Source organism: Archocentrus centrarchus, chromosome 1, assembly GCF_007364275.1.
Source record: "Archocentrus centrarchus isolate MPI-CPG fArcCen1 chromosome 1, fArcCen1, whole genome shotgun sequence".
NCBI lineage: Eukaryota > Metazoa > Chordata > Actinopteri > Cichliformes > Cichlidae > Archocentrus > Archocentrus centrarchus.
In genome coordinates, this window is record NC_044346.1 from 33,252,072 (window position 1) to 33,275,442 (window position 23,371).

The 23,371-nt window shown below is 40.8% G+C and overlaps 2 protein-coding genes across 4 annotated transcripts; both read right to left on the reverse strand.

Moving 5' to 3' along the window:
• Nucleotides 1-345: 345 nt before the first annotated feature.
• Nucleotides 346-15,632, reverse strand: LOC115781796 (interleukin enhancer-binding factor 3-like). 3 transcript variants are annotated; one of them, XM_030731666.1, is made up of 20 exons: nucleotides 15,490-15,632; nucleotides 14,966-15,109; nucleotides 13,255-13,366; nucleotides 12,565-12,758; nucleotides 12,274-12,439; nucleotides 12,015-12,171; nucleotides 10,102-10,193; nucleotides 9,618-9,713; nucleotides 9,323-9,434; nucleotides 9,133-9,230; nucleotides 8,956-9,064; nucleotides 8,716-8,856; nucleotides 8,074-8,264; nucleotides 4,861-4,980; nucleotides 4,632-4,763; nucleotides 3,032-3,190; nucleotides 2,820-2,949; nucleotides 2,659-2,697; nucleotides 1,113-1,421; nucleotides 346-1,012 (listed from the first exon to the last, which is right to left on the reverse strand). In XM_030731666.1, the coding sequence occupies exons 2-20, from the start codon at nucleotides 15,076-15,078 to the stop codon at nucleotides 906-908; spliced, it is 2,577 nt and encodes an 858-aa protein (XP_030587526.1). In that variant the 5' UTR covers nucleotides 15,079-15,109; nucleotides 15,490-15,632; the 3' UTR covers nucleotides 346-905. The 3 variants fall into 3 exon arrangements, with proteins under 3 accessions (XP_030587526.1, XP_030587518.1, XP_030587534.1); XM_030731658.1 differs by having other exon boundaries at nucleotides 12,274-12,442; XM_030731674.1 differs by lacking the exon at nucleotides 2,659-2,697 and having other exon boundaries at nucleotides 12,274-12,442.
• Nucleotides 15,633-16,913: 1,281 nt separating this feature from the next.
• Nucleotides 16,914-22,014, reverse strand: LOC115787434 (prostaglandin E2 receptor EP1 subtype-like). Its single transcript, XM_030740143.1, has 3 exons — nucleotides 21,808-22,014; nucleotides 19,433-20,343; nucleotides 16,914-17,803 (listed from the first exon to the last, which is right to left on the reverse strand). Exons 2-3 carry the CDS (start codon nucleotides 20,300-20,302, stop codon nucleotides 17,534-17,536), a joined length of 1,140 nt encoding a protein of 379 aa, XP_030596003.1. The 5' UTR covers nucleotides 20,303-20,343; nucleotides 21,808-22,014; the 3' UTR covers nucleotides 16,914-17,533.
• Nucleotides 22,015-23,371: the final 1,357 nt, after the last annotated feature.

A 23,371-nucleotide genomic window follows, 5' to 3' on the forward strand; every position in this document is an offset into this window, starting at 1 on the left:
ATATCGCTCACGGCTGCTGTGTGTTATTCCTGCATTTGTAGCAGACTGGCTGTGCATGCAAGAAATCGTTTGCAGCGCGTGTGGGTGTTGCACAACATATTCAATAACACCGATGTGACAAACACCTTTGGTATTTGTTAAGCGAAGGTTAAGTTTACTAGATTTTGAGCAGTTTTACATTCAGTTTTGCCAAGGGTGGCGCTCCTCTAACCTCAACTGTCATGTCTTGAATAAGCCGAATATCTTAAGATGTTGCCACACGAAACAACATCTGCAGTGCCTGTGATTAAAAAACTGATGGTCAGAAACTCAGCTCCAAAATAAGTAATTTATTTATACAAGGATTAGAGCATTTTTATGAAACAGAAAGAACTGTATTCAAAACAACAAGCAGCTTTACATAAAAATTAGATACTTGTACAGAACCAGTACACTAGATTAAAAAAACTGAACAAAACAAACACACAATGTAACACTCGTGTCAACATTGACGTGACGAAGGGTGCAGACAGAAAAAACATATTTAACTCAAAAATTGGTTTACTGGGTGTCAAAAGAATTGACAACTGAGGTGAAAAGTATCAAAACAAGAACAGCAAAAATTCCAGTTTCAGAGAAAACACCAGCATTTCTTTTTCTTCTTTTTAGGAGACATGACTCAGGATGATCATTAATAATCAAGGTGAGGGAGACTGCAGATTTCATTATGCTGACATGCTTCCTTGCCCCCCCCCCACCACCACCACCACGATGGAGGAACTTTGAACAACTTAAATCCACCTTGAGGAAATGAGGAGGCAGGGGCTTAGAGTTAGGAAACATGCATAATCTTGCCTGGAGGCGCCAAGACATGAAGGATGATAGGAGTCATGTTAGCAAAATGAAAAGCACCATTGATGCTATGATCAGTAATTCATGCCGCTGTATCCAGAGTATGAGCCCTGGGTATGTCCTCCAAAGCCCTGGTACATGCCATACCCCTGATTCCCCCAGGACGACTGGTTTCCCCAGCCTGTGAAAACACCAGATCATTTTTACATGTATATCAATATTAAAATAGAAAGAAATAGAAAAAGAGAGAAGTGGATTTTTAACTTGGCATTTAAACTTACCATAATTATTGTAACTCTGTCCCCCAGTGACAGAGCTGGGATAAGCAGTGCTGTACATAGAGTAGTCTCCACCTTGGGTCAGCATCTTCCTCTTCTCGTCTCCATAGCCGTAGCTGTATGGACTCTCCTGATCAGCAGGAGGCGGCATCGACTGGTAGCTTTCTCCCTTTGTGGTGCTGGTGTTGGAGCTGGAGACGGGTGGGGACGAGTATGTGGTGGTACTCTCGGGGTAAAAGGTGCCATACCCTGAAGCGGTGGGGCCAGTACCTTTGGCTGTGGCACTGGCGCCATTATTACCATACAATTTATCTGTAAGACAGTTGAAACGAGAGTTAAGTCATGGTCCTAGAGCTGCATTTTAAGTAGTATTCTTTGGTCAACTGTGAACGACCATCGTTGAACAGAGGTGGTGGCTTATGACACCAACTGTCAGCCATCTCCAATTCAGTCTTGAGATCCCTTCCCAGGTGCCTCAACCCCCACTCACACATTACTTCAGATGACCTCAACAGGTCATTTGATGGGGTGGGGCAAGGTCTCACAGTGATTTCCCCCAAAATCCCTGATGGTAACGACCCACGTTTTCTTTTCACACTTTGGCTCGTGTGATGATGAACATGAACAATAGTGGGTCAACGACCACCTCCAAAGGGACAACCCCCACTAAGGTTTAAATACTCTCCATGACTATTTCATTATTTTAAAACTGCAGGGAGTGAACAGACCACATGGATTTAAAAATCAGAGAGAAAACTGCTAGAGCATAGTAACAGTATCACTTCAAACATGCAATACAAGCACAGACATGCAGCATGGGGAAAAGCTGGCTAAAGACGCAGACCAGCTGCACACAAAACCAGACAAGCAATGACATAATAAAAAAACATCTTAACTTCCCTGTCTGCAATATCTCGTCATGTCCAAAAACTGTAGTTTACTGAAAAGTTTCTGAGGCATTCACTGCAAATAGATGGAGCACTATTTTGCCCTCAAATTCTTGGTCAGTGCGTGTCCGGGGGTGCGACCTGGCCTGTCAGCCTTTAGCATGTGTTGATAACCCTGCGTGAATCGATCAACTGTTTCTTGTAAACCTACAGGAGTTTTAATCAGAAGCTTAATTATTTATGAATGTGCTACAAGTGACTGTTTATCTATTTGCACCCTTCAACCTCATTAAATCAAAGAACGGACACAGTTTGATATCTTCAAGATAAAATGTCACAGAAAATACACAAAGATAAATAAACAAAATCCCTTTTTTTAAATTTTTATCTTGAAGTTTTGAAATTTTGGGAAACAAAAATTGAAAATTTGGGATTTTAGCCTGGTTACTGCATGCACAGTATATTCATATATTCAGTTGTCATTTTTAAGAATAAGTATCTTATGACTTTCAACACAACAGCAAAGCTTCTCCTTATTAAAAAATGTACATCAGTATATTGTATGTACAAAAACCCCCCACTCAAAACCAAATACACACACAGACACACCACGCTAATCTACAGCTAGACTGCACAGAGCTAACAGACAGTCAGATACTTACGGTAGCCTGTGCCAGTGCTGCTCTCATAACTGTAGTTGGCTTTTAAAATAAAGGAAAGAAATCACCATTTAGTGCATTCCCTTATAGGTGTGAACTCCTTGTATGTTTAAAGGTGTCCTACGATGATTAAACTGACTCATAGTTAATGTAAAATTCCTTACTCTTGTTATAGCTGGGTCCTGCGGGAAACTGTTTGCCTCGACCTCTGCCTCGACCCCCTCTGTGGGGACCCCAGCCATGGGACCCCGAGTCTGAAGGAATGCCCCGGATGGTGCCGAATCCCGGGATGTGCTGTCAAAAAGAACACGGCAAAAAATTTAATGTCAAATTTCTTGATTTGTGCATTTTAAGGATCACTAGCTGGATACATTACCATGTCTGTGTAGGTGACCTTCTTCTTTGCAGCATTTCTGTTGGTTGACACACCGCTGTCATCAGGGAACAGCTTCTCTAAAGCAGCGAGGGCAGCGTAGGCCTTTGCTTCCTTCTTGTTGGAGCCTCTCCCTTTAAACTTCTGCCCATCAACTTCCACCTAAGAGATAGGAAAGAGGGGAATTTTTTTTTTTTTTAAAGTATACATTTTACGGTTTTACATGAACCATGCCACACACAACATTTATAGCCTACAGTGCCCTCCATAATGTTTAAGAATTATAGTCCCCAATTTTCACAAGACAACTGACAAACAGGCAGTTTCAGGACTAGGTGAGGCCTGCTCCCTTGTCATTTCATGCTAAAACAGACAGAATGTGTTTCATTTATATTTCATTGATTTGATTTTCATAGAGCTTGTACCAGAATGATGGGAAGAGAGAAAGTATGGTGGAGGAGAGAAACCGCTAATGATCCAAAATGTACCACATCACCTGTCAAATATGGCAGAGGCAGTGTATCTACATGGGAATATATGGCTGCCAGTGGAACCAGGCCACTGGTTGTTTACTGATGATAAGACACTGATAGAAGTAGCAGGATGAGTTGTGAAGTTCACAGATCTATACTTGCTGCTTAGATTCTGCAAATAATGACCCAAAGCAACCCAAGAGTTTCTTAAGGTAAAGAAATGGGATATTCTTCAATGACCAAGTCATTTGTCCCATCAATTCTGAACCTCTGTAAATGGGGGGCTATGTATAAAAATGGCTGTAATTTTTAAACAGTTCATGCAACATTTCTTGTAAAACTAAAGCTGAAAGTCTCCCCTTCAATGACATATTAATTGATTTACAATCCACTCTGGTGGTGCCCAAAGGCAAAATTACAGCTAGTCTGCAAAGCCTGTAGTTGGACTTTGTAAAACATAATGAAATGCTGTAGAATAGAATGCCTTTATTGTCATTATACAGAATGCACAATGAGTAGGTGCACGAGGTTAGATATGTTATGGTGTGCTCCCATTCAGCTGCACGTTACTTCATCTTCATGCTGGAAGTGGTAAATTAACACCTCAGCTTCACCCAATCTGTCTCCTCTGTTGAGCAGAAGTGCACAAACGCAGCTACAGTGTTCTTCTCAACACTTCACGCAACTAGCAATTAGTATTTTAGTGAGTGGAGAGCCCCGACCTACCACCTACCCCCTGCCACAGCCACACAGCCTAACAACTCATTAAAGTAACTCTAATATAGTCATGCTCCATTACAGACCACATGCTGTTTATTTTGGGAAGTTCCAAATCCTGTCCAGAATAATGGATCACAGGAAATAGTTTATCTCCCACTTTCTTCTGTAATATTAATCTTCCCAGATAGGGCTTAAAATACTATAATGGCTTTAACAGATTACAAAAATATAGAAATCTTTAGTGGACTCTACAGTTGCCTTTTGGAAAGCATAAAGACATCAGCGCTGCAATGCCACGTGGCTCCGCAAAGTATAGACACCATCCTAAAAGGTTCCTAATTTTAATGTTCATTTAACATGTGAAAACAGAAGTACATTAAAGTGCAGCAGTATTTTTGGTTCTGCCTCACCTCCATGACAAAACACTTTTCATGGGAGCCCCCCGTCTCTGCCGACAACTCATACTTCAGGCTGCGGCGCTTCTCGTTCAGCTCCATCACCGGGTTCTTGCCATTTTTAGTCAAGATTGGACCCTGACCACCCTGTTCACACCGAGAAGACAAAAGACAGAGTGTTTATCTCTGCGAGAAGTTTTAGAGGTTTTTAAACACCGACTACAGAGAGAACTCAAGGACATACATCTTCAGATGCGGAAGAGGTCAGTGCAGCAGCTTTAACTGATTCCTGGCTTCCTTCAGCTTCACTACTGGTCTCAGATTTAGATTCTGAGCTTGTGGGAAGACCAAGGTCTTGCAGGACCTGTGAAAAATAAAACTCAAAATATTACAATACACATTTAAAAGCAATTTCTTTGCACAGTTGGATTGTAATGCTTCAGAGAATATGTTATTTATAAAAGTTAATAGTAACTGGCCTCATTCACCCATTCACACAAGCACTTTTTTCTAGGATTAAGTGCTTTCTATCTAACATTCACACACATTCATACTCCAATGGTTGCATTGGAGAGCAACTTGGGGTTCATTATCTTGCCCAAGGATATTTGGCATGGTCTCTGGAGCTTGAAAAAGGCGACTGGACTTCTTTTTGTTTCTTGAAGACGTTTCACCTCTCATCCGAAAGGCTTCTTCAGTTCTCAACCAAATGGTGGAGAGACCCAGGTATTTAAACCCCTGTGGGCGTAGTCCCCTGGAGGTGGTTATGACCCTCTATTGATCATGTGCTTGAACACATGTGCCCAGGTGTGAAGGGGGCGTGGGTCATATTTAATCAGTGGTTTCAGTTGAAACCAACTTAGGACTCCGCTCCATTGTTTCCTGTGGCCTATTGAGGTCACTGGAACAAAGGTGTGAATGGGGGTTGAGACGTCTGGGAAGGGAGCTCAGGACAGCCATTTTTAGTCAAGATTGGACCCTGACCACCCTGTTCACACCGAGAATTACTACCGCCTGTACCCTGGAGAAGCCACTCCATGCATTTATGGACTCCCAAAGATCCACAAAGAAGGAGTCCCACTTCGACCCATTATCAGCAGTATAAACTCGGTCACCTACAACATTTCCAAACACCTCGCCACCATCTTATCACCGCTTGTTGGCATCACACCCCACCACATTGAAAACTCTACAGATTTTACTAACAAGGTCCAGAATCTTGTACTGGATCCAGATGAAACCATGGTGTCCTTTGATGTGGTTTCACTTTTCACTTGCATACCTACAACTGAGGCAGTGGAGACCGTCAGAAGACGACTACAGGAAGACGATTCCTTACTGAACAGAACCAGCTTCACCCCAGATCAGATTTGTGCACTTTTAGATCTCTGCCTTACCACAACATATTTTAAATACAATGATGGATTCTACAGACAGAAGCATGGATGTGCCATGGGCTCCCCAGTGTCTCCCATTGTAGCCAACCTTTACATGGAGGAAGTGGAAAGTAAAGCTCTTGGTTCTTTCAAAGGGAAGGCACCTAGCCACTGGTACAGATATGTAGATGACACCTGGGTCAAAATCAAAACCCAAGAAGTAGAAGCCTTCACTCGTCACATTAACTCAGTGGATAAATACATACGTTTTACCAGGGAGGACACCAGAGATAACAAGTTACCATTCCTGGACTGTGCGGTGCTTATCGAGGAAGATGGAAGCCTCAACATTGAAGTTTACCGGAAGCCCACACACACAGACCAGTATCTCCTCTTTGACTCCCACCACCCTCTGGAACACAAACTTGGGGTGATCAGGACCCTACAACACCGTGCGGAAAGTGTTCCCTCTAAGGCAGAAGGGAAGCATAAGGAACACACACACATTAAGAAAGCCCTCAAAACATGCGGTTACCCCAACTGGGCCTTCATCAAATCAGCTAAGATGCACAGGAATGAAGGCCAAACACAAACTACAGAGAATGGGAAGGACAAGAGGAACAACATTGTCATCCCATATGTGTCAGGCTTGTCAGAGAAACTCAGAAGAATTTTCTCCAAGCATGACATCTCAGTATACTTCAAGCCAAGTCACACCCTAAGACAAAAACTGGTTCATCCCAAGGACAAACCCGCCAAACACAAGATCAGCGATGTAGTGTATGCTGTTCAGTGCAGTGAAGAGTGCTCGGACCTCTACATTGGTGAAACCAAACAGCCTCTTCACAAACGAATGGCACAACATAGAAGAGCCACCTCGACAGGACAAGATTCAGCAGTACATCTGCATCTGAAGGAAAAAGGGCACTCTTTTGAGGATGCCAATGTCCACATTTTGGACAGGGAAAACAGATGGTTTGAAAGAGGAGTGAAAGAAGCCATCTATGTCCACTGTGAACAACCATCATTGAACAGAGGAGGTGGATTACGTCACCAACTTTCCCCCGCTTACAGTGCTGTCCTGAGCTCCCTTCCCAGACGTCTCAACCCCCATTCACACCTTTGTTCCAGTGACCTCAATAGGCCACAGGAAACAATGGAGCGGAGTCCTAAATTGGTTTCAACTGAAACCACTGATTAAATATGACCCACACCCCCTTCACACCTGGGCACATGTGTTCAAGCACATGATCAATAGAGGGTCATAACCACCTCCAGGGGACTACGCCCACAGGGGTTTAAATACCTGGGTCTCTCCACCATTTGGTTGAGAACTGAAGAAGCCTTTCGGATGAGAGGTGAAACGTCTTCAAGAAACAAAAAGAAGTCCAGTCGCCTTTTTCAAGCTCCAGAGACTACTATGACCTGGATAACTGAGAATCTACACAGAGATATTTGGCATGCAGACTGGAGCAGCCAGGGATCGAACTGCCAACCTTCTGATTAGTAGGTGACCTTCGCTACCTCCTGAGCTGCAGCCACCCCATTAATCTCAATGGAAAACAAAAAAAGCAAAGTGCCCTACTGTTTTTCTGTTTCTTATTCTTTGCAAATCTATGTTTTGATTTCAAAGGAAAAAAAATTAATTTGTTCTATATTATATGAATTTGGAGTATGAAATAACCATGCATTTTTTATTTTTTAACATCTGTTTTCAAAATAAAAAAAAAGAATGACCAAAAAGTACACGGACCCCTACTAATCACGTACAGGTGATGCAGCTCTTGAAAGAGAAAAAAACTAAAAAAAAAAAAATATCAATGCTGTAAATAGCAGTCATTTGAAAGCTAGATGCAAGGTTTCAAACAAGCATGTAGCAAGAATTTAAAAAAAGCTCCTAAAAACTCAAGTTTAATTATTTTAGTGTCTGGGAGCAAATCAATAACCAGTAACTGCTCCCAAAAACAACCCAGAAGAAGACAGTATTGATGGTAAGTAGGCTTTTTAAGAAACTAGTTTTTATACTCAAAGTCAGCTCATGTAGATTTAAAACAAAAAAACAAAAAAAAACACACCATTACCTTGGTGGCCACATTAAGTTTAGCAGCCCGTTTGGAAGGCCCTGTTGCCTCATACGTCTTTCCATTTAGATCGACAGCCATCGTAAAGACCGGCTCGTGAACTGGACCAGTCTGGGATGTAAGTCTGTACTCCAGGCCAGGTCTGTACTGGTTCAGACGCATTACGGCATTCATGCTAAGATCATCTGTGACTACAGAAAAAGGAACAGATTAAAAAATAAAAACATGAGAAAATGGATTTGTTTTGAGGAGAATCCACAGAAAAACAAGGCAACAAGTCTTCACTTCCTCATTTGAGAAACAGCACACAGAGTAAAAGTGTCACATGGGCCACAAAGTTGCCCATTTCACTTCACTATTCAACCCATGTAGTTATAAGTATTCTTTCCAAGGACACAAAAAGAATTAAAAAGTAAATCTAACTTTTAATAGTACAGTTAGTAAAGCAATTATGCTTTTGCAGCAAAGTGTATATGAAGAACCAGAATATGTTTGTGAATGTTTATTCCACAAAGCCAGGACCGGGTTTTGTCATGCAGTTAAAGATGAAAAGAGTTTTAACAGTAATTTTTGTACTGAAGTAAATAACTCGATAGTTAAACAGCTCAGTCAACACACAATCCTCTGACATTCATTACTGACAGGATTTCTTCTGAAAGCGCTTCTGGAACTTGAGAAACTTTCTCTGTTTGCTGTTGAGATGAGGCTCTTCCTCTCCTGTGTCCACTTCTGTGTACGATCTCTTAGCTGGCAGGTTCAGTTGTCCAATAGGTGGTATCTGGGCTGCATTAGACAAACAAACAAAAAAACAAGAAGCATAGCTTTTCAAATGTTGGTTTTTGAATACAGAAAAAAAAAAAAGAATCCAGATCATAACCCTACCTATGCTATCTTTGCCAATCGCTCCCAGAGATTTTCGTGACTTCAGAGGTTTAGAGTCCATCCCCAACACTTTGTGCATCTGACCAAATGCACACAGCCTCAGGGCAATCTAAGGAAAAGATCGAAGTTATGCACTAATTTGTTGATTCAATTATAACGGCGTCTCAGTTACTTTACCTGAGCGCTCTGAGTGATATCTTCACACTGCTGCTTATTCAGATATGCAATGGCATCAACAGCTTCCTTTTCACAAGGATCTTTAATTCCAGGGCCATCTGTGCACAGATGCCATTAAATTGGTGCATTAATGTTGTGTGTAAGAGTGTAAACATTCATGCAGCTTTCACAACACAAAATAAAATCTCACCTTCCAGCAGGATTCCTGAGGCTACGCACTCTAAAACCCTGCGAAGGGCTTCGCCACCTCCCAGCGGTCTCTCAGACGTACCAATAGCCTTCTCCACCAGCAGTTCAAGTGGCTATGTGGAGACAGGAAGACAAACCAAACACAATGCTTAGCAAGATGCTGTCACAAACAACAACAAAAAAACAACACCCCCCACCTACCCCCCAAACACACAGCTCAGCAGCAGCTGAAATGAGCTTAAACACAAATATCTGCTATGCTGTCATCAGAATAGGTGGACCAAGAGTTTCCTCACCCATCCTGAGAGTGGAGTCCAGGTAGGAACGCGGTTACACAAGTCCCTCATGATTCGGATCACAATGACGGCAGAACTCAAGCTGTTAACTTTTGCCTGGAGACAGAAACAAAGCCCATTCAGTTAGAGGAGCTGAAGTTTCATCAAATAATCCAAAGAAACAAACCAAACACAGAAGAGTCTGAAGTACTGAGCCTTCTCCAAATCAACAGTGATTAAAACTTATGTAAGGTATATCAGGCTTTTATGACCTTTGTGGTTGAAATCGAGAAAGCTCAGTCGATACCAGTGATTTATCCACTTCTCTCACTGATATAGACGAGCACCAAGTTCGGCATTTTATGAAGATTACCAACAATATGAACAAGAACTGAGAGCAAGAACTCTTACGGTCTTCTAAATGGACAGAAAATTAAAAAAAAAAAAAAAATCACTCAAGGAAAACAATTCAACCTCATGTACAAGTAAGGACGTGAATGCAAACCTGAAACCATTTGGCGTGGCGGAGAGACGCCAAGGCAGTTAGGCATTTCTGCCTGTCCAGAACGTCCGGCGGATCGTTGACTGTTCGCGTTTCTATTGACGAGGTGGGGTAAGAAGAAAAGGTACAGTTTGACCAAGGGGGTGGGCTCTGTCTTGCAGCTCAGGGAGTAGCAAACAAAAACCAGCAAACAACCAGGAGCAGGGAAAGGGGGTCTCCCATACGGGCAATGTTTTGTCCCAGCAAGCTTAAAGGTCTGCTACAACAGATCTCAATGATCTTTTCCACAGAGTATGTGGGAGTAAAAATACTGTGAGAAACAGTTGCAATATTTATTTATAACATTGCATATCATGTTGTTAAAAATATATGCACTGCACTACATTAAATACACCCTTCCCCCAGCTCCTGGGATTGGGTTTGCTGCTTCTCCCCCCTCCTGAGACAGTGTGTCCAGTTGGTCAAAGGTCCAGCGTTCCTAAAAAAACTTGACAAACTAAAAGGTAATCAGTTGTAAACCACAAGCATTTAAGGAAACTTTACGTCTGCCCTACACTGCAGCAAAACTGATGAATCCCTCAGCAAAAACTGCCCTAAAAAGGTTTTGTGAAAGACTGGATATATTAAAAATAAATAAATACATAAAAAAAAAGGAAAACCATACCAGCTTTGGGCAAGTTTTAGCTCATTTGTCCTACATTATACAGCTCAGGATACACAACTGAAAATTCTGAGCCAATGCTGATATGAAAGACAAGTAATTTGGACATTAGCCTATGCTGACATTTTTAGTTAGTTTTTATGAATTGATGTGAAACAAGATACATAGATGCTGGCCATCGACATCAGCAGATATGTTTCTGGAAATAAGTCTTAAGCTCACTTAACTTTACTGGTGCCTATACAACTCTGCTTGAACTCTCTGACTTCAGTGGAGTTGATTGACATTAAATTGATAATGTGTGTTTACAACAGGGCTGCATGATATTAATAGATGATTTTAATCACTATAATGTTTAATATAGATTAAAGTTTTAAAAATATTTAATTGCACAGTTAACATGTCCAAACCGTCAACTAAAATAAGACTTTTGCCTAAAATGAGTTTTGTGATTGGAACCAATGGTGATTAAGTCTCCCACCCCAGGACGTAATGGCACTAAAAAAAACCCCAGATTGTCAGTAATGTACCCAATCTGGTCTAATAATTTTATTACTAATATTGCATGACTTTAAAGCCCCAGTGTATAGTGTACTAAAATGGACTAAAACTGCACTGAGACTGATATGGTTCTCAGTGTGAGGCTCCCCTGAAATTCAAATAAACTTTAGGCTAAATGCAGCTAATGCTACTTAACACAGAAGCTCCCAAACACTCCACCAGCCAAAATATTCAACTGAACAATGATTTAAATGATTTTAATCAATTTTTTCCCTTATAATTTAAATCCTCCTAAGGCAAGCAACAGTTGATCAGTTTTGCTGCAGCTAGTTCCAAATGTACATGTTCAGCATCAAGGATCATGCATGCGCGCTTTAACTTGTTATTCTTAAAAAAGCCTTCACTTGAAACATGAAAACAACAAGAATATACAAGTTTTTTTTTTTTTTTGGTTTGCTTTAAATCACTTAGGCATTGTCACTAACAACATGAGCAGGATGCATCAGCGACTACAGAGTTAATGTCCTGCAGACGTCAGTTTGTCACAAAGACGACGAAGGGACTCTCGAGCGAGTGAAGAGTCAGTGACTGGCATCAGTCTGAGACAGTCACTGTACAAGCTCCACTGAGGTTTAATGAGATGTAGTGGGGGAACTGATTTGATTTCAAACAGTCAGATTATTAATAAATAATGGAGCAGTACAGTGCCTGCATACTGAGAACACACAGATCAGGGCTGGACCAACATACGCACCTTGTTCTGCTTCAGCAGTTTGACTCTCTTGCTCTGTCCTGACAAGAGGTGATGTCAGGTGGATAATAAGAGTCAGAACTGACTCCTTAGTGCTCGTAACAACAATGGCTGCATCTCCTGGACACTGGCTTACTGCATATGTCTCAGGTGAAATAGCCTATAAAAAAAGGGAACAAAAAATTAAGAGGGTTGCAGGAAAGATCCAAGTCAAACTATGTGATATTTGTTTTGAAAGCATGCTGTAGGCACTCATTTCTACCTCTAACTGTGCAGAAAGCTGTTCAGCCACTTGTTTAAGCAGAGTCACTGTAGGCTTGTTGGAACAAAGCAGCACTAGTTCAACGTTCTTGTCTCCTTTCAGCAGGAGTCCCTTAGCCACCAAACCAATTCGCATAACACCACGCAGGACGCGCACTTGTGAGTCGCTACTTCCATTTGACAGGGGCACAAGAAAAAAAAAAGAAATGGATCAAATACATATAAAGAGCTGTGTTCATTTTAAAAGCTTCCTGCTATCCTTTTAAAGCCATCACAGGCTATTCTCGCTTACCTCTGTGCTTCTGTAGTTGCTTTGCCATCTTCTGGAGCGTCCATCTGGTCAGATACAGTCTTGAGAGCACACTCCACATGGGAGACGACTGTCTGCACCGCCTCCAACTCCTCTGTTGAGGGGTACACTTCAGAGTGTTTGGCCAACACGTAGCGATCATATGGCCCAGCCTGCACTGGAGGAGCTGCGGCTTCCTTTATTAGAACAAAAAGATAAGGTTTTTTACTGAAAGAAATAAACTGTAGATGACAGCAAATATACAATTAGTTCATACTGTAATAATATTTCATCGCAGGTAAGTGTTACTATTCATTATAGCAGTTTCTTATCTGCTTTTTACTGCTGCCGATGCAACCCTAACCTTTCCAGTGAATACATTTGAAGACATATAATTTTAGTAGTAACATGAAAAGTGTGTGATTAAAAAAAAAACAAGGTACAGTTTTCATGCAAGAGGAAGAGCAATCTTTTTACAGTTCAAAAGGAAACAAAATGGGGACGGAAAATACTGTATGTTCAAGAAGAAGAAGTGGGCTCAAAATAAAAACCTATGAATTCAGGGTTTCCACCAGGGAAGCTGTTGGACTTGGTGACTACTGTGACTGGAAGACTGCAGTGCTTGTAATACAATGGAGGACAAACCCTGTGATTATCAAGTCTAATTGATTTAGCAGGCGAAATAGAGCCAACCTCACGATGACGTTTATCCTCAATATGCTCGATAGCAGCAATGTAGTCATGGTACTGTCTCAGCTCCTCTTCATAGCACAGACAATCATACCAGTAACGCAACTCCTCGTATCTGAAAGACAAATAAATGTGAGAAGATATGAAGAACAGTTTCAGTGTTAAAGTTAGAACAGATGTCTCAAGTGACATAATTTAGGTACATTTTACAGGATTGAGAAATGTATTCTGGGTTATGTGACAGCTCTTAAATTTACACTGAAATGGTATTTATACAGTGTTGTCCTGCGGCGGACTCAGAGCACTCTTTCACCACAGGCCACATGTACCCACTCTCTCTCTCTTTTTCTCCTTTTAATCTTTCCTGTAAACATTGATGGATGCAAGCTGGGATTCAGTATCATCCCCAGGGACACTTCCACATGAGAACTGAAGGAGACAGGGAATGATCCACTGACTTTCAGATCCACAGACACCACAGCCATCCAAGAAATCTAATTTTAAATGTGTGCCTTGCCAAACCTTGATCTATAGTGTTTACGGTAACAATTTCTGCTGCTCTGCTTCCCTGGCCACGCTTCAAACCAGATATTCAATATCAATGAGCCCTGATTCTGGTGAAATAAAGATCTGTAATTAAAAAACAAAACAGAACAGGCTCTTTTAAGGTTGATCTACTTAATATGCTTTAATAACAAATCCTGATTTAATTCCACGGTGCAATAAATGTTGTTTTCAGCACAACAATGATAAACACTTAGCTCACTGAAAACCTAATCTATTACCCATTATCTGACACAGCTGTTCAAAGGCTGCAGGCAGACAAATCGAGCCACATCATAAATACGAATACGAATACCTTTATTAGTCCCACAATGGGGAAATTACAGTTAACAGAACACCCATCCAAGAAATACAAACATAGAGACAAACACAAACACTTAATGTGGTTCACTCTCCTCACGTGATATTCCAAACAATCAACACCTACATGCACTGGAGGGCTGTTTATCTCTCACAATTTTATATGTAGCATATCTGGAGGGCCTGATGAGCTCATAGCCGAGACTCCAAACTCTAAGGCTCTGTCTCCCAGATTAAGTTCGAGACTAAAAATTATTATTATTTTTTTTTAATAGCGATCTTCAAAGTTTTCTGTCCAGGCCCACTTAGGCTTGGGAACCATATGCAAGTGGTGTGAACTGAGCCCAAACCTGAAAATCTGATACTCACTCAAGCACAGATGCCTTGATGAAAAATCGCTTTAAGTGATTAACAGCTCTTAAAGCTATGTAAAAGGACCCTGTGTCTCTTCTTCGAAAAAACAAACTGCAAAACACATAAAATCATGAATCATGAAAGACTGAAGAGAAAGCGAGAGAGATGATCAGATGCACAGACCAATCCGGCCAGATGTTTAAGCGCAGGGTGAGGACAGGCCAGAGGAGTGAGGAGAGTGAGGAAAGGGTGGCAACATGTGAGTGCACTCTGCTCGGGTAATGAATCAAATATTTCAACATGAGCTGTTTGACCAAACTGGGCTTTTATTGTGGTGTTATTAACTTCAAGAGATTTTTCGTTATATTTATTGCTTTGGTTATTTTATTAGTTATTTTTTGCTTTGCATGAAACCTGTTGCTGTATTTGAATAAAAAGTGCAGAGTGTACTATGCAAATGGAACCGCTTTAGAGTATATTCTTTTATTTAGTGTACCTGTCGAAATCATGTGGGTGGAGGCGGTGTCCTTGTTGTATTAGGCTGTCCCAGTACAGCAGCTCCTCGTACGCCTGGTGCTCGTCCCACACTGGCGTTGCAGTGGCCGCCATGCTGTCACGATTGCAGGACCAAAGCTACCACCTGTTTCCCCCCACAGTATACACCACTGTTACTACAGTTAGCTGACAACTGGCTGTGTAAGAACAATCACAACAGAGCACCAGGTATGACGACGTTATCCACATGTGCTAACGTTAACTAACCAGTACACTTGTGGAGACATGAGGTTTGGATACAAAACCAGAACATCAGTACCTACATTCACAACAATCTGAATACATGTAATTTAAAAACGTTTTCTATTACTCCCATAATTCTTGTCTCCACATAAATTAAATCACCTAATTCGCTCATGTTTACAGGTCTGTCCATTCACTGAATGCTAGCGAGCTAGGTAGCGTTAGCCAGCATGCCAGTACATTAACCCTCGATTAAGTTTCATTCATGTATTTAGAGCTTACCTCTGTTAACGAGCCAGTAAACAGGTATAGGTCATTTAACAGTGCTAGTTTGAGATGAGCTAGGCCTGCGCAGGATCGGTCAACCTGGTGAGGTTACTCTTCTTCTTCCCCGAGTTTAGTGGCGCGTCGCAAATCACCCCGTTTGGTTGCATACTGCCACCTAGTGTACAGGAGTGTACCTGCTATTGATATTTCCGTTGCGGTAATATACTTTCACCAGCATGCATTACGCACTCTGGTTAGGTTTTAGTCCTGGCATCATGCAAACAAAAATCTCACGCCATCAAGGCAGCCGCTGATAATTTGGAAGACTTATTAGAATAAATATATTGCACACACTTGCTAATTCTTAATGTATTTTTTTATTTGGTGATACAGATTATATTTTAGTTCTAAATGATCTGAGACAGCTGCAACCAGTCCAGGTTGTTTTCTACCTCTCGCCCTATGGCAAGTAAAGCACATTTAAATTTTTTGATTAAGATGCCAAATTACAGTTATTTACTTGCATTTGCATTCCTGAACAGAAAAAAATAAGCTTTAGCGGTTGAAAGTTATCGTCTGAAATTTGAGTATTTATACGTGAATTTGTTATTTGCCTAATAAACAACAACAGAATTTGTAGTTTTTTCCACACATTTCTAAAATTTTAGTGCTTGCTTTCTTATGAAATCTAAAACAATGAAGAAATATATGAGTAAGTAAAAAAATATCACCATTGTATTATTTTCCCTTTTTTGCACCCTACATTATAACCAGTCCAGGTTCTTTTATCAGCAGAAATAACAAACAAGTAAGGGATATTTACACTCACCACAATGTTATGGCAACAAAGGAGGACAGGCTCATGTTAACTGAAAGGTCATGTATGTGTTAAATTGACTTAATGTCATTTATGGGAGTTATACTTGGCATACAATTTTATTTATCTAACATTTGGAGGTAAGAAATTTGCAGCTACACTACCATTTTGCCCCATAATGAAGGAAAAAAAATTGGAAATATCAAGAAATGTAGACCTTTTAAGAAAGTAAAAATGGAAAATAACAATAAAAGTGATCAAATGAAGAGTTTTTTGTGCCTGCAGGAGTTCACACCTGTAACACTTTTAGCTGCCAGAACAAATAAAAATAATGGTAATAATGATAATCACAGACATCACAGACATCTGTATAAAAGTAGAGCACATTTTTTACAACTGAAAGGTTCTCTTTCTTTAGCTGGATTAGGAAAAGCATAGAAAAATTCATAAGCCAAACTTTTGGACTAAAATCACATTGCATTGTTTTATTTACATTCAGTCTTTACACACACTCAGTAAACTGAGTGTATTATTCAAGTATTACCTTATAAAATCTTACATTATTTCACACAAAGAAATATATAAGCGCACATAAAGCATATAAACATACATAAACATACATAAACTCCACAGTATTTGTTTATTAACATTCCTTAATGAAATACATTCAGCAGAATTCCTAATACTTAAGCTCTGAGTTTGGTATGGAGCGCCCTCTGATGGCTAAACCAGTACAAGTGATTTATTTTGCAACCACACAATACTGCATAAAGGCATGCCGACAATTCATTCCTTTAAAAGCCGGTAGAAGTGAGGACAAATAAATCCAGGCAATATGCAGTCCTTGTATAAGTGGCACTCACACAAAGTGTGGTTAGTACTACATTCATATGTGGCCTACATCTTTGCCCTTTCTTGTTATGAGTTTCCTTATAAGAGTATAATAACAAGGACCTCAATGCAAGTAAACAACAGAAAAGTTTATATTTTGTGCAAAATCATAGCATTAGCTAGCTTCCATCTGTACGGTCAGACCTTCAACTCATGGTAAACTTTGATGGTGTAAGAAAGAGAAATGTTGATTAAATCCAAGAAACAGTTTTTTTAGACAAGCTTTAAAAGCCACAAAGTTGGTTCTCTCCACCTGCTCTTCTGCTAGTCTTTCTTTCTAAAGGTCTTTATACAGTTCGTCAATTGTTTGCTGACCTTCTAACAAATGAATATGTCAGCTTTTCTCTCAGCTCAGCCTTGGTCTACATCATTCTTCTCTGAGCTGTGAAACGAGGATGGCTCCCAACGGCCCAAAACAGTACCCCTCAGGCCTGCTTGGCACTTAACAATGAGGTAGATTTTGCGGAGCACAGTGCGACGCAACAGGATGTAGACCCAGGGGTCGAGGATCTGGTTCCACGCGGCCAGCCTCACTCCCATCACCATCAGAGTTTCGTAGTTTGCCAAGTTGTGCCCAATGGTCCCCGTGTAGGAGTGGATCACGGACATCAGGCCAAAGATCTGTAAACATGGAACACAAAACTGCAGCTGTTATGTTTTATATTAAAACATTACATTAAAAGCAAAGCAAAACACACACATGTTTATAACACAGGAGAAATGTACAGAAATCATAGTATGCTGGAAACATTTTTGTAGTAGATACTTGGATGAATCTTTAGGTAAATTAGCCAAGTAAAATGGCAATGTCAGTGCTGTGGTATATTCTATCCTGCACACCGAAATATCTGAGCCAACTGAAATCAGTAATCAGTAGCTTCTTAATACGGCACAAAACAGAGACCAGCTGTGTATGTGTTGTTTTGTCCATGAGGACTGAGTCACTAGAGTTCACTGTAGTGGCAGCATAAACGTTCGAGTGAGACTTCTTGGACTGCTGCTGTTCCCTGAGATGTAAACTAAGGTTTGTTGGCGGGTCAAACGGAGAGCTACTTTCCCATTTTCATTGTTTGCTTTTATTATATAAAACCTTGTTGACATGCAAAAACCCTTCTTTTATTATATCTTAATGAATGTGAAGCACTTTTTTAAAATTACCTCTTCATTTCAGACATTGCCTCCTCAGTCTCTGCTTTTACACTTTTTTTTTAAATAAATTTGATCTTTAAACAGTGCGATCCACTTACACGAAGACAGAAAGCTCGCTCTTTAATTTAGCAGTCTTTGCTCCCCGTCTGACATTTGATCTCATAATGATGCAGTTGTGCAATGTGGTCCAGTTTGCCTCAGAAATGTGTTTACTAAGAAGTTCACGTTTTGGTTGTTCTAACGAATACAAAGGCCATTTGCACACAAAGTTCTCAACTTTGTCTTTCAACCATCCCATTACGCATGCACGCTTCAGACATGATCATATAATCAAACAGCTTTCTGGGGGTTTGACTGTCAGTTTTGAACCTGCTAGCACACCTCAGCCTATCCTGCACTGATTTATTTTAATGGTGTCAAAGTACATTTATTTTCACTGTATTTTATGTAATTTCCTTGGTTTCATATTTAAATGAATGAGAGGCCAGCTGATGAATTTTAATTTTCAGTGCTTATCTGTACATTTTAGAACCAGTTTCCTAAATTGTGCTCAGTAAATACAGCTTCTCAATGAATTCACTTTTTAAAAATATTTATTCTGTCTTTATCGATACTGATTCTATTGTTTATTTCATTTTGAGTGGTCATTTCAGCTACAAAGTGAGAATCCTTGACAAATCAAATCAAATCAAATGGCTTTCTACTGCAAACTTCACAGTTTTTCACTACTCTCCTCCATTTGCTCCTAATCTCACAGCTGCACTGAGTGACATAACTGTATAAAACTTCCACAAATCTGAGTAAAAATACTGCATAACTGCCAGGTGTTTTCAAACCTCCTGGCTGATTAAACCTCTCGTGGCCGACTGCCAGCATCAGCAAGAGAGCTGTAAAAGTGTTTTGCTCCAGTAGGTGCAACAAAATTGACAAGAGTGATGGAAGTTAATCAAATACAGTCTGGGCATGCTCAGAGCGTCACTAATCAGGCAGCCTAACTGTAAACATCTGTGTGAGATAACTTTTGGCGTGTAAAAGCTTTTTGTTCTTTTCATTTTTAGATGAAGGGTGATGTCTACCAAACCTGTACTTCTTGACACTCACCAGCAGAGGGCTCCAGCAGATACATGAGGTGACCATTATTCCAACAAGCTGCACCACCATCTCTATGTCGTGGGACTTGGCTGAGTGATGGGAGCCGGGCTGCCTCCTGAGCCGGGCGAGGACCAAAGTCAGTCCACTGATGGTGTTACACACCAGGGCCACAGCTAGAGAGGCCAGACCAAGTCCAGAGAACAGCACTACAAACGCCACATCCACCTCCTTAGTGTCACTGAGCACTTTGATGAAACACCAGGTCCCTGGTTCCTGATAGGTGTAGGAACCCAGCTGAAAACAGGGCAGCAAGGCCACACTCAGGGCTGCCAGCCAGATGACAGAAAGGCAAATTTTTGTACGTGTTTTTGTGACCAAAGATGAGTGCAGCAGCGGTTTAGTAACACCCAGGCATCGCTCAGCAGCCATGGCGCAGCCCATGAAGAGAGGGCATAGTCCAAAGAACACCATGCTGCCACCGAGGAACTGGCACATCCCATCAGAGGAGTTGACATACTGAGGCCTCGCACCTCCAGAGAGGTAGAGTCGGAGAACCAGGGCACCAGGAATCACATGGCCAATAGAGTCTGTAATCACCAGTGAAGTGGCAAACAGAAGGAATGTAGCTTTGGCGCGCCGGCGCTGGAGGGAGTAGGCATTAACCAGGATGAAGAGGGCCACAATATTGGAGATGATGCCCAGCGTCATGGACAATATGACAACGAAAGCCCCACCGGCGGTCGGCTCTTCAAAGGTGAGGTTTCCATGATGTGGCAGCCCTTCAACATCAGCCCTGACCTCCACCTTCCCTCCACTGTCATTAGCCACACGAGGGAGAAGAAGGGGGGCTGAGGAGTTGTAGTGGCTCAAAGCTAACATCTCTGATCTCTAAAGGTCATGAGGTCCATAGTTAAGAGAGGCTGTAGGAGAAAGGAGAGGCAGAACTGATTTGTAAAGTGCTCATAAGCTGCTGTTCAAGTAAAATGCTGTTCAGAAGTTGATTATTATTTTTTAAAATTACACGTAGTAACACAAATTAAAATTCAGGGAATATCCTGGAAAAAAAAAATAGTGCAGAAAATCTCAAACCAACCAAACATCGACAGCAGCATTTCCAGATGTGACGGCACAGGGGGCAACAAGAACGAGCCAGGTGAGGGGAACATGAGAATAACAGTTTTATTTGTGGGCAGAACCCACGCCTCCATAAACATACACTGGGAGATGTGGCTGCGTTGTAACAAGGCACTGGCTGCACTGAAGCACAAGACTGAGCTCAGGGGCATAACTTGCAGCGCAGTTACAACCGTAAACATGTTTTATCTTATTGAGTGGGGGAAAGCGGCAGGCCAGGTGCCACTTTAGCCACAGCCTTTATGAGGTAGGCCATAAGATTCTGGCAGATCGTTAAAACACCAAAAAGAGTTTTAGAAGAAATGTGTTTATGTCTCTCGCTGCATGGCTGCATGGCTGTCCAAAAAAAAAAAAAAAATCACTGACAAGAGGCACTAAAGATGATCTGGAGACTAACGGTGGAAAAACGTGTATTGTAATCCTTTTAGATCTATCTTTTAATATTCAAAGGCTCCTAATAGTTAAAGGATTTAAGCACTCCAAAAGAAGGGAAAGAAGGAAATGATTGTTTTACTTCTCCTGTTTTTTTTTGTTTGTTTTTTAAGAAAGTTTACTCATAAATATTACTGGCATTACTGAAATAGAAACCTCTGAGTATGAAATCAAGTTTTATCCTGGAGAGAAAACTCCAAAGGAGAACACTCATCTTAGCATGAAACTTATAAATTTACTTGTAAATAATATTATAATATAATAAATATAATATGTATTTCCCTATTTTTATATAACCATACTGCCATAAATTCTTCATAGAATTTTTTTTAAATAGTCACTTTGAACCCAACTGGACAGCTGGTCACCTTGTGGGTGTCAAGCAGACATGACAGATGAAAGCATTTCAGTAGCCACAGAATGACAGACAACAAGAAGAGGCTGTCAGGACCTGGGTGCTTTATGAATCGAGGTGGAGCCTTATTGTTAGGTTTAGTTTGGAGGTCAAACACAGATAAACAGAACAGAACTCCCAGCAACACAAACAAAACGCTAAATATTAGAACAAATTAGAGGTGTACAACCAGTGAGCTGATTTTCTGCACTATTACACGTATGTTGCCCATCACAAGTTCTTAATCACCAACTTTGTTAATTCTATAGGAACTGCCATTGCACACTGATTTTGCATATTAACAATAATAATTAATAATAGAAATTACATACTAATTAACAAAGACTTCCTACTGCTCTTCTTCATCATCATCATCATTATTATTATCATTATCATTATTATTAAAATGGAAGAAATCGCTTACCACTAGACAGTTGTTCAGATATCCTATAAGTTTTTCCGTCATTCAGAGATCCAGATGGTCCAAAGACGGGATCTAGCAGTCCAGAAACAGATGAAAAAATCTGTTTTTATTAGAAGTCATATTTCCTTTAATAAACTCCACCGCAGCGATGTCCTTCTTGGATTTTTTTCCCCCCCATTACTCAATCCGTCTGTCTGCTTCCGTATTCATGGGATCCCCACTGACGCTGAAATACCGACTCACATTTTTATAGCGCGGTATCCTTCAGTGTTGTGTGGGCGTCTCTTGCTGCGGTTCGCCCCCTGAGTTCAAGTCCGTCTCACCGTCTGTAGCACTTTCTCTGCAGTCTGTTTACATCACCTGTATCAGCCGTAAGCGCAACTTAACGCCACTTAACGTGTCACCGACTTTTCTCAAAAAAGAAAGAAAGAAGTCACTTTTTTTTGTTGTTTTTTTTTAATCTAAGCAGCGCACTGTTTTAACTCCCCTGTGAACTCAAACAGTTACTGAAGCTTTATTTGCTGTGATCAGCTCGCGGTGAAGTCACTGCTCAGCTTTTTGCTCTTCAGTAACCGGATCGATGTGAACAGATTCGGTTTCCATAGGCTACACCATTAATTCATTTATCTTTGCAGTTTGATGCGTAACTCTGTGCTCAAAATAACCTCTGCTGAGGTATCCGTTGTCCAGGACATGGTGGGTATCAGTCCTCCCTTAGAGGGGTCTTCTATTTTCAGTAATGTCAATAAATGACCATCAGTGTTCAGGGGCTAGGGCTGACCTTCATCTAGAAATAAAATAAAATAAAATAAAAAGATGAGTATATATATAAAGGTATTTGTTTTACAGTTGTATTTCTTAGATAATAATAAGTGTGGAAAAGTCATATTCATTCTCTAGAAGAACCAGATGTTCGTCAAGGACCCTGATGTTGGTACTGAGGGTTTCTGCAGCTGTGTAAAGGAAAATATTTCAAGTCTTCTTCTTGCTTGATTGACACTTTTCCTGTACTGCATACTGGAGGCCAGGTGGCCATGTTTGCTTTAATTTTACAAGGCCTGGCATGTGAGCTGGAGCAGACTATGGTTTGGAAACTGACTAAAAGCAACATTTGAAATTGCCTGCTTGTTCACAGGAAGGAGCGGAGGTGGGCACTGACACATAAATTTGTTTAATTTTCTTTTTTTTTTTTAAAGTGAGACACCTGGAGGAAGAATTTACTGGCTGGCAAGAGTGTTATAGGTCTGTGTACTGGCTTTTGAAGATGCACTGTGGGAGACGAATCTACAGAAAACATCAAAACATCTATTAGATGTGATTGCATCTTGAAAAAGAAGCCAAGACTCAAAGCAGTTCGTGAAACAGTCACAAAATGTAATCTACTGAGTCACGACCCCAGACATAAATTTCACTTTTTTTTTTTTTTTCTCACAGCTTTCTTTGTAAGGAATGAAGCAGTTGAATCTGAAAGAGCAGTTGATGATGAGATTTGGAAGAAAGCTCAGAGGACGAAGAGCGGAGTGAGGGTGATTTTGCTGTGGTCAGAGTATCATATTGTCTTGCT

Coding starts and splice junctions, on each gene's coding strand:
- LOC115781796 (XM_030731658.1), bottom strand. CDS start 15,078: ATGGCGGCCACTGCAACGCCAGTGTGGGACGAGCACCAGGCGTACGAG. Junction 9,231..9,322: donor CTCAGGAATCCTGCTGGAAG/GTGAGATTTTAT, acceptor ATCTGTGCACAG/ATGGCCCTGGAATTAAAGAT. Junction 9,065..9,132: donor ATATCACTCAGAGCGCTCAG/GTAAAGTAACTG, acceptor TCTTTTCCTTAG/ATTGCCCTGAGGCTGTGTGC.
- LOC115787434 (XM_030740143.1), bottom strand. CDS start 20,302: ATGTTAGCTTTGAGCCACTACAACTCCTCAGCCCCCCTTCTTCTCCCT. Junction 17,804..19,432: donor TCTGCTGGAGCCCTCTGCTG/GTGAGTGTCAAG, acceptor CCATGTTTACAG/ATCTTTGGCCTGATGTCCGT.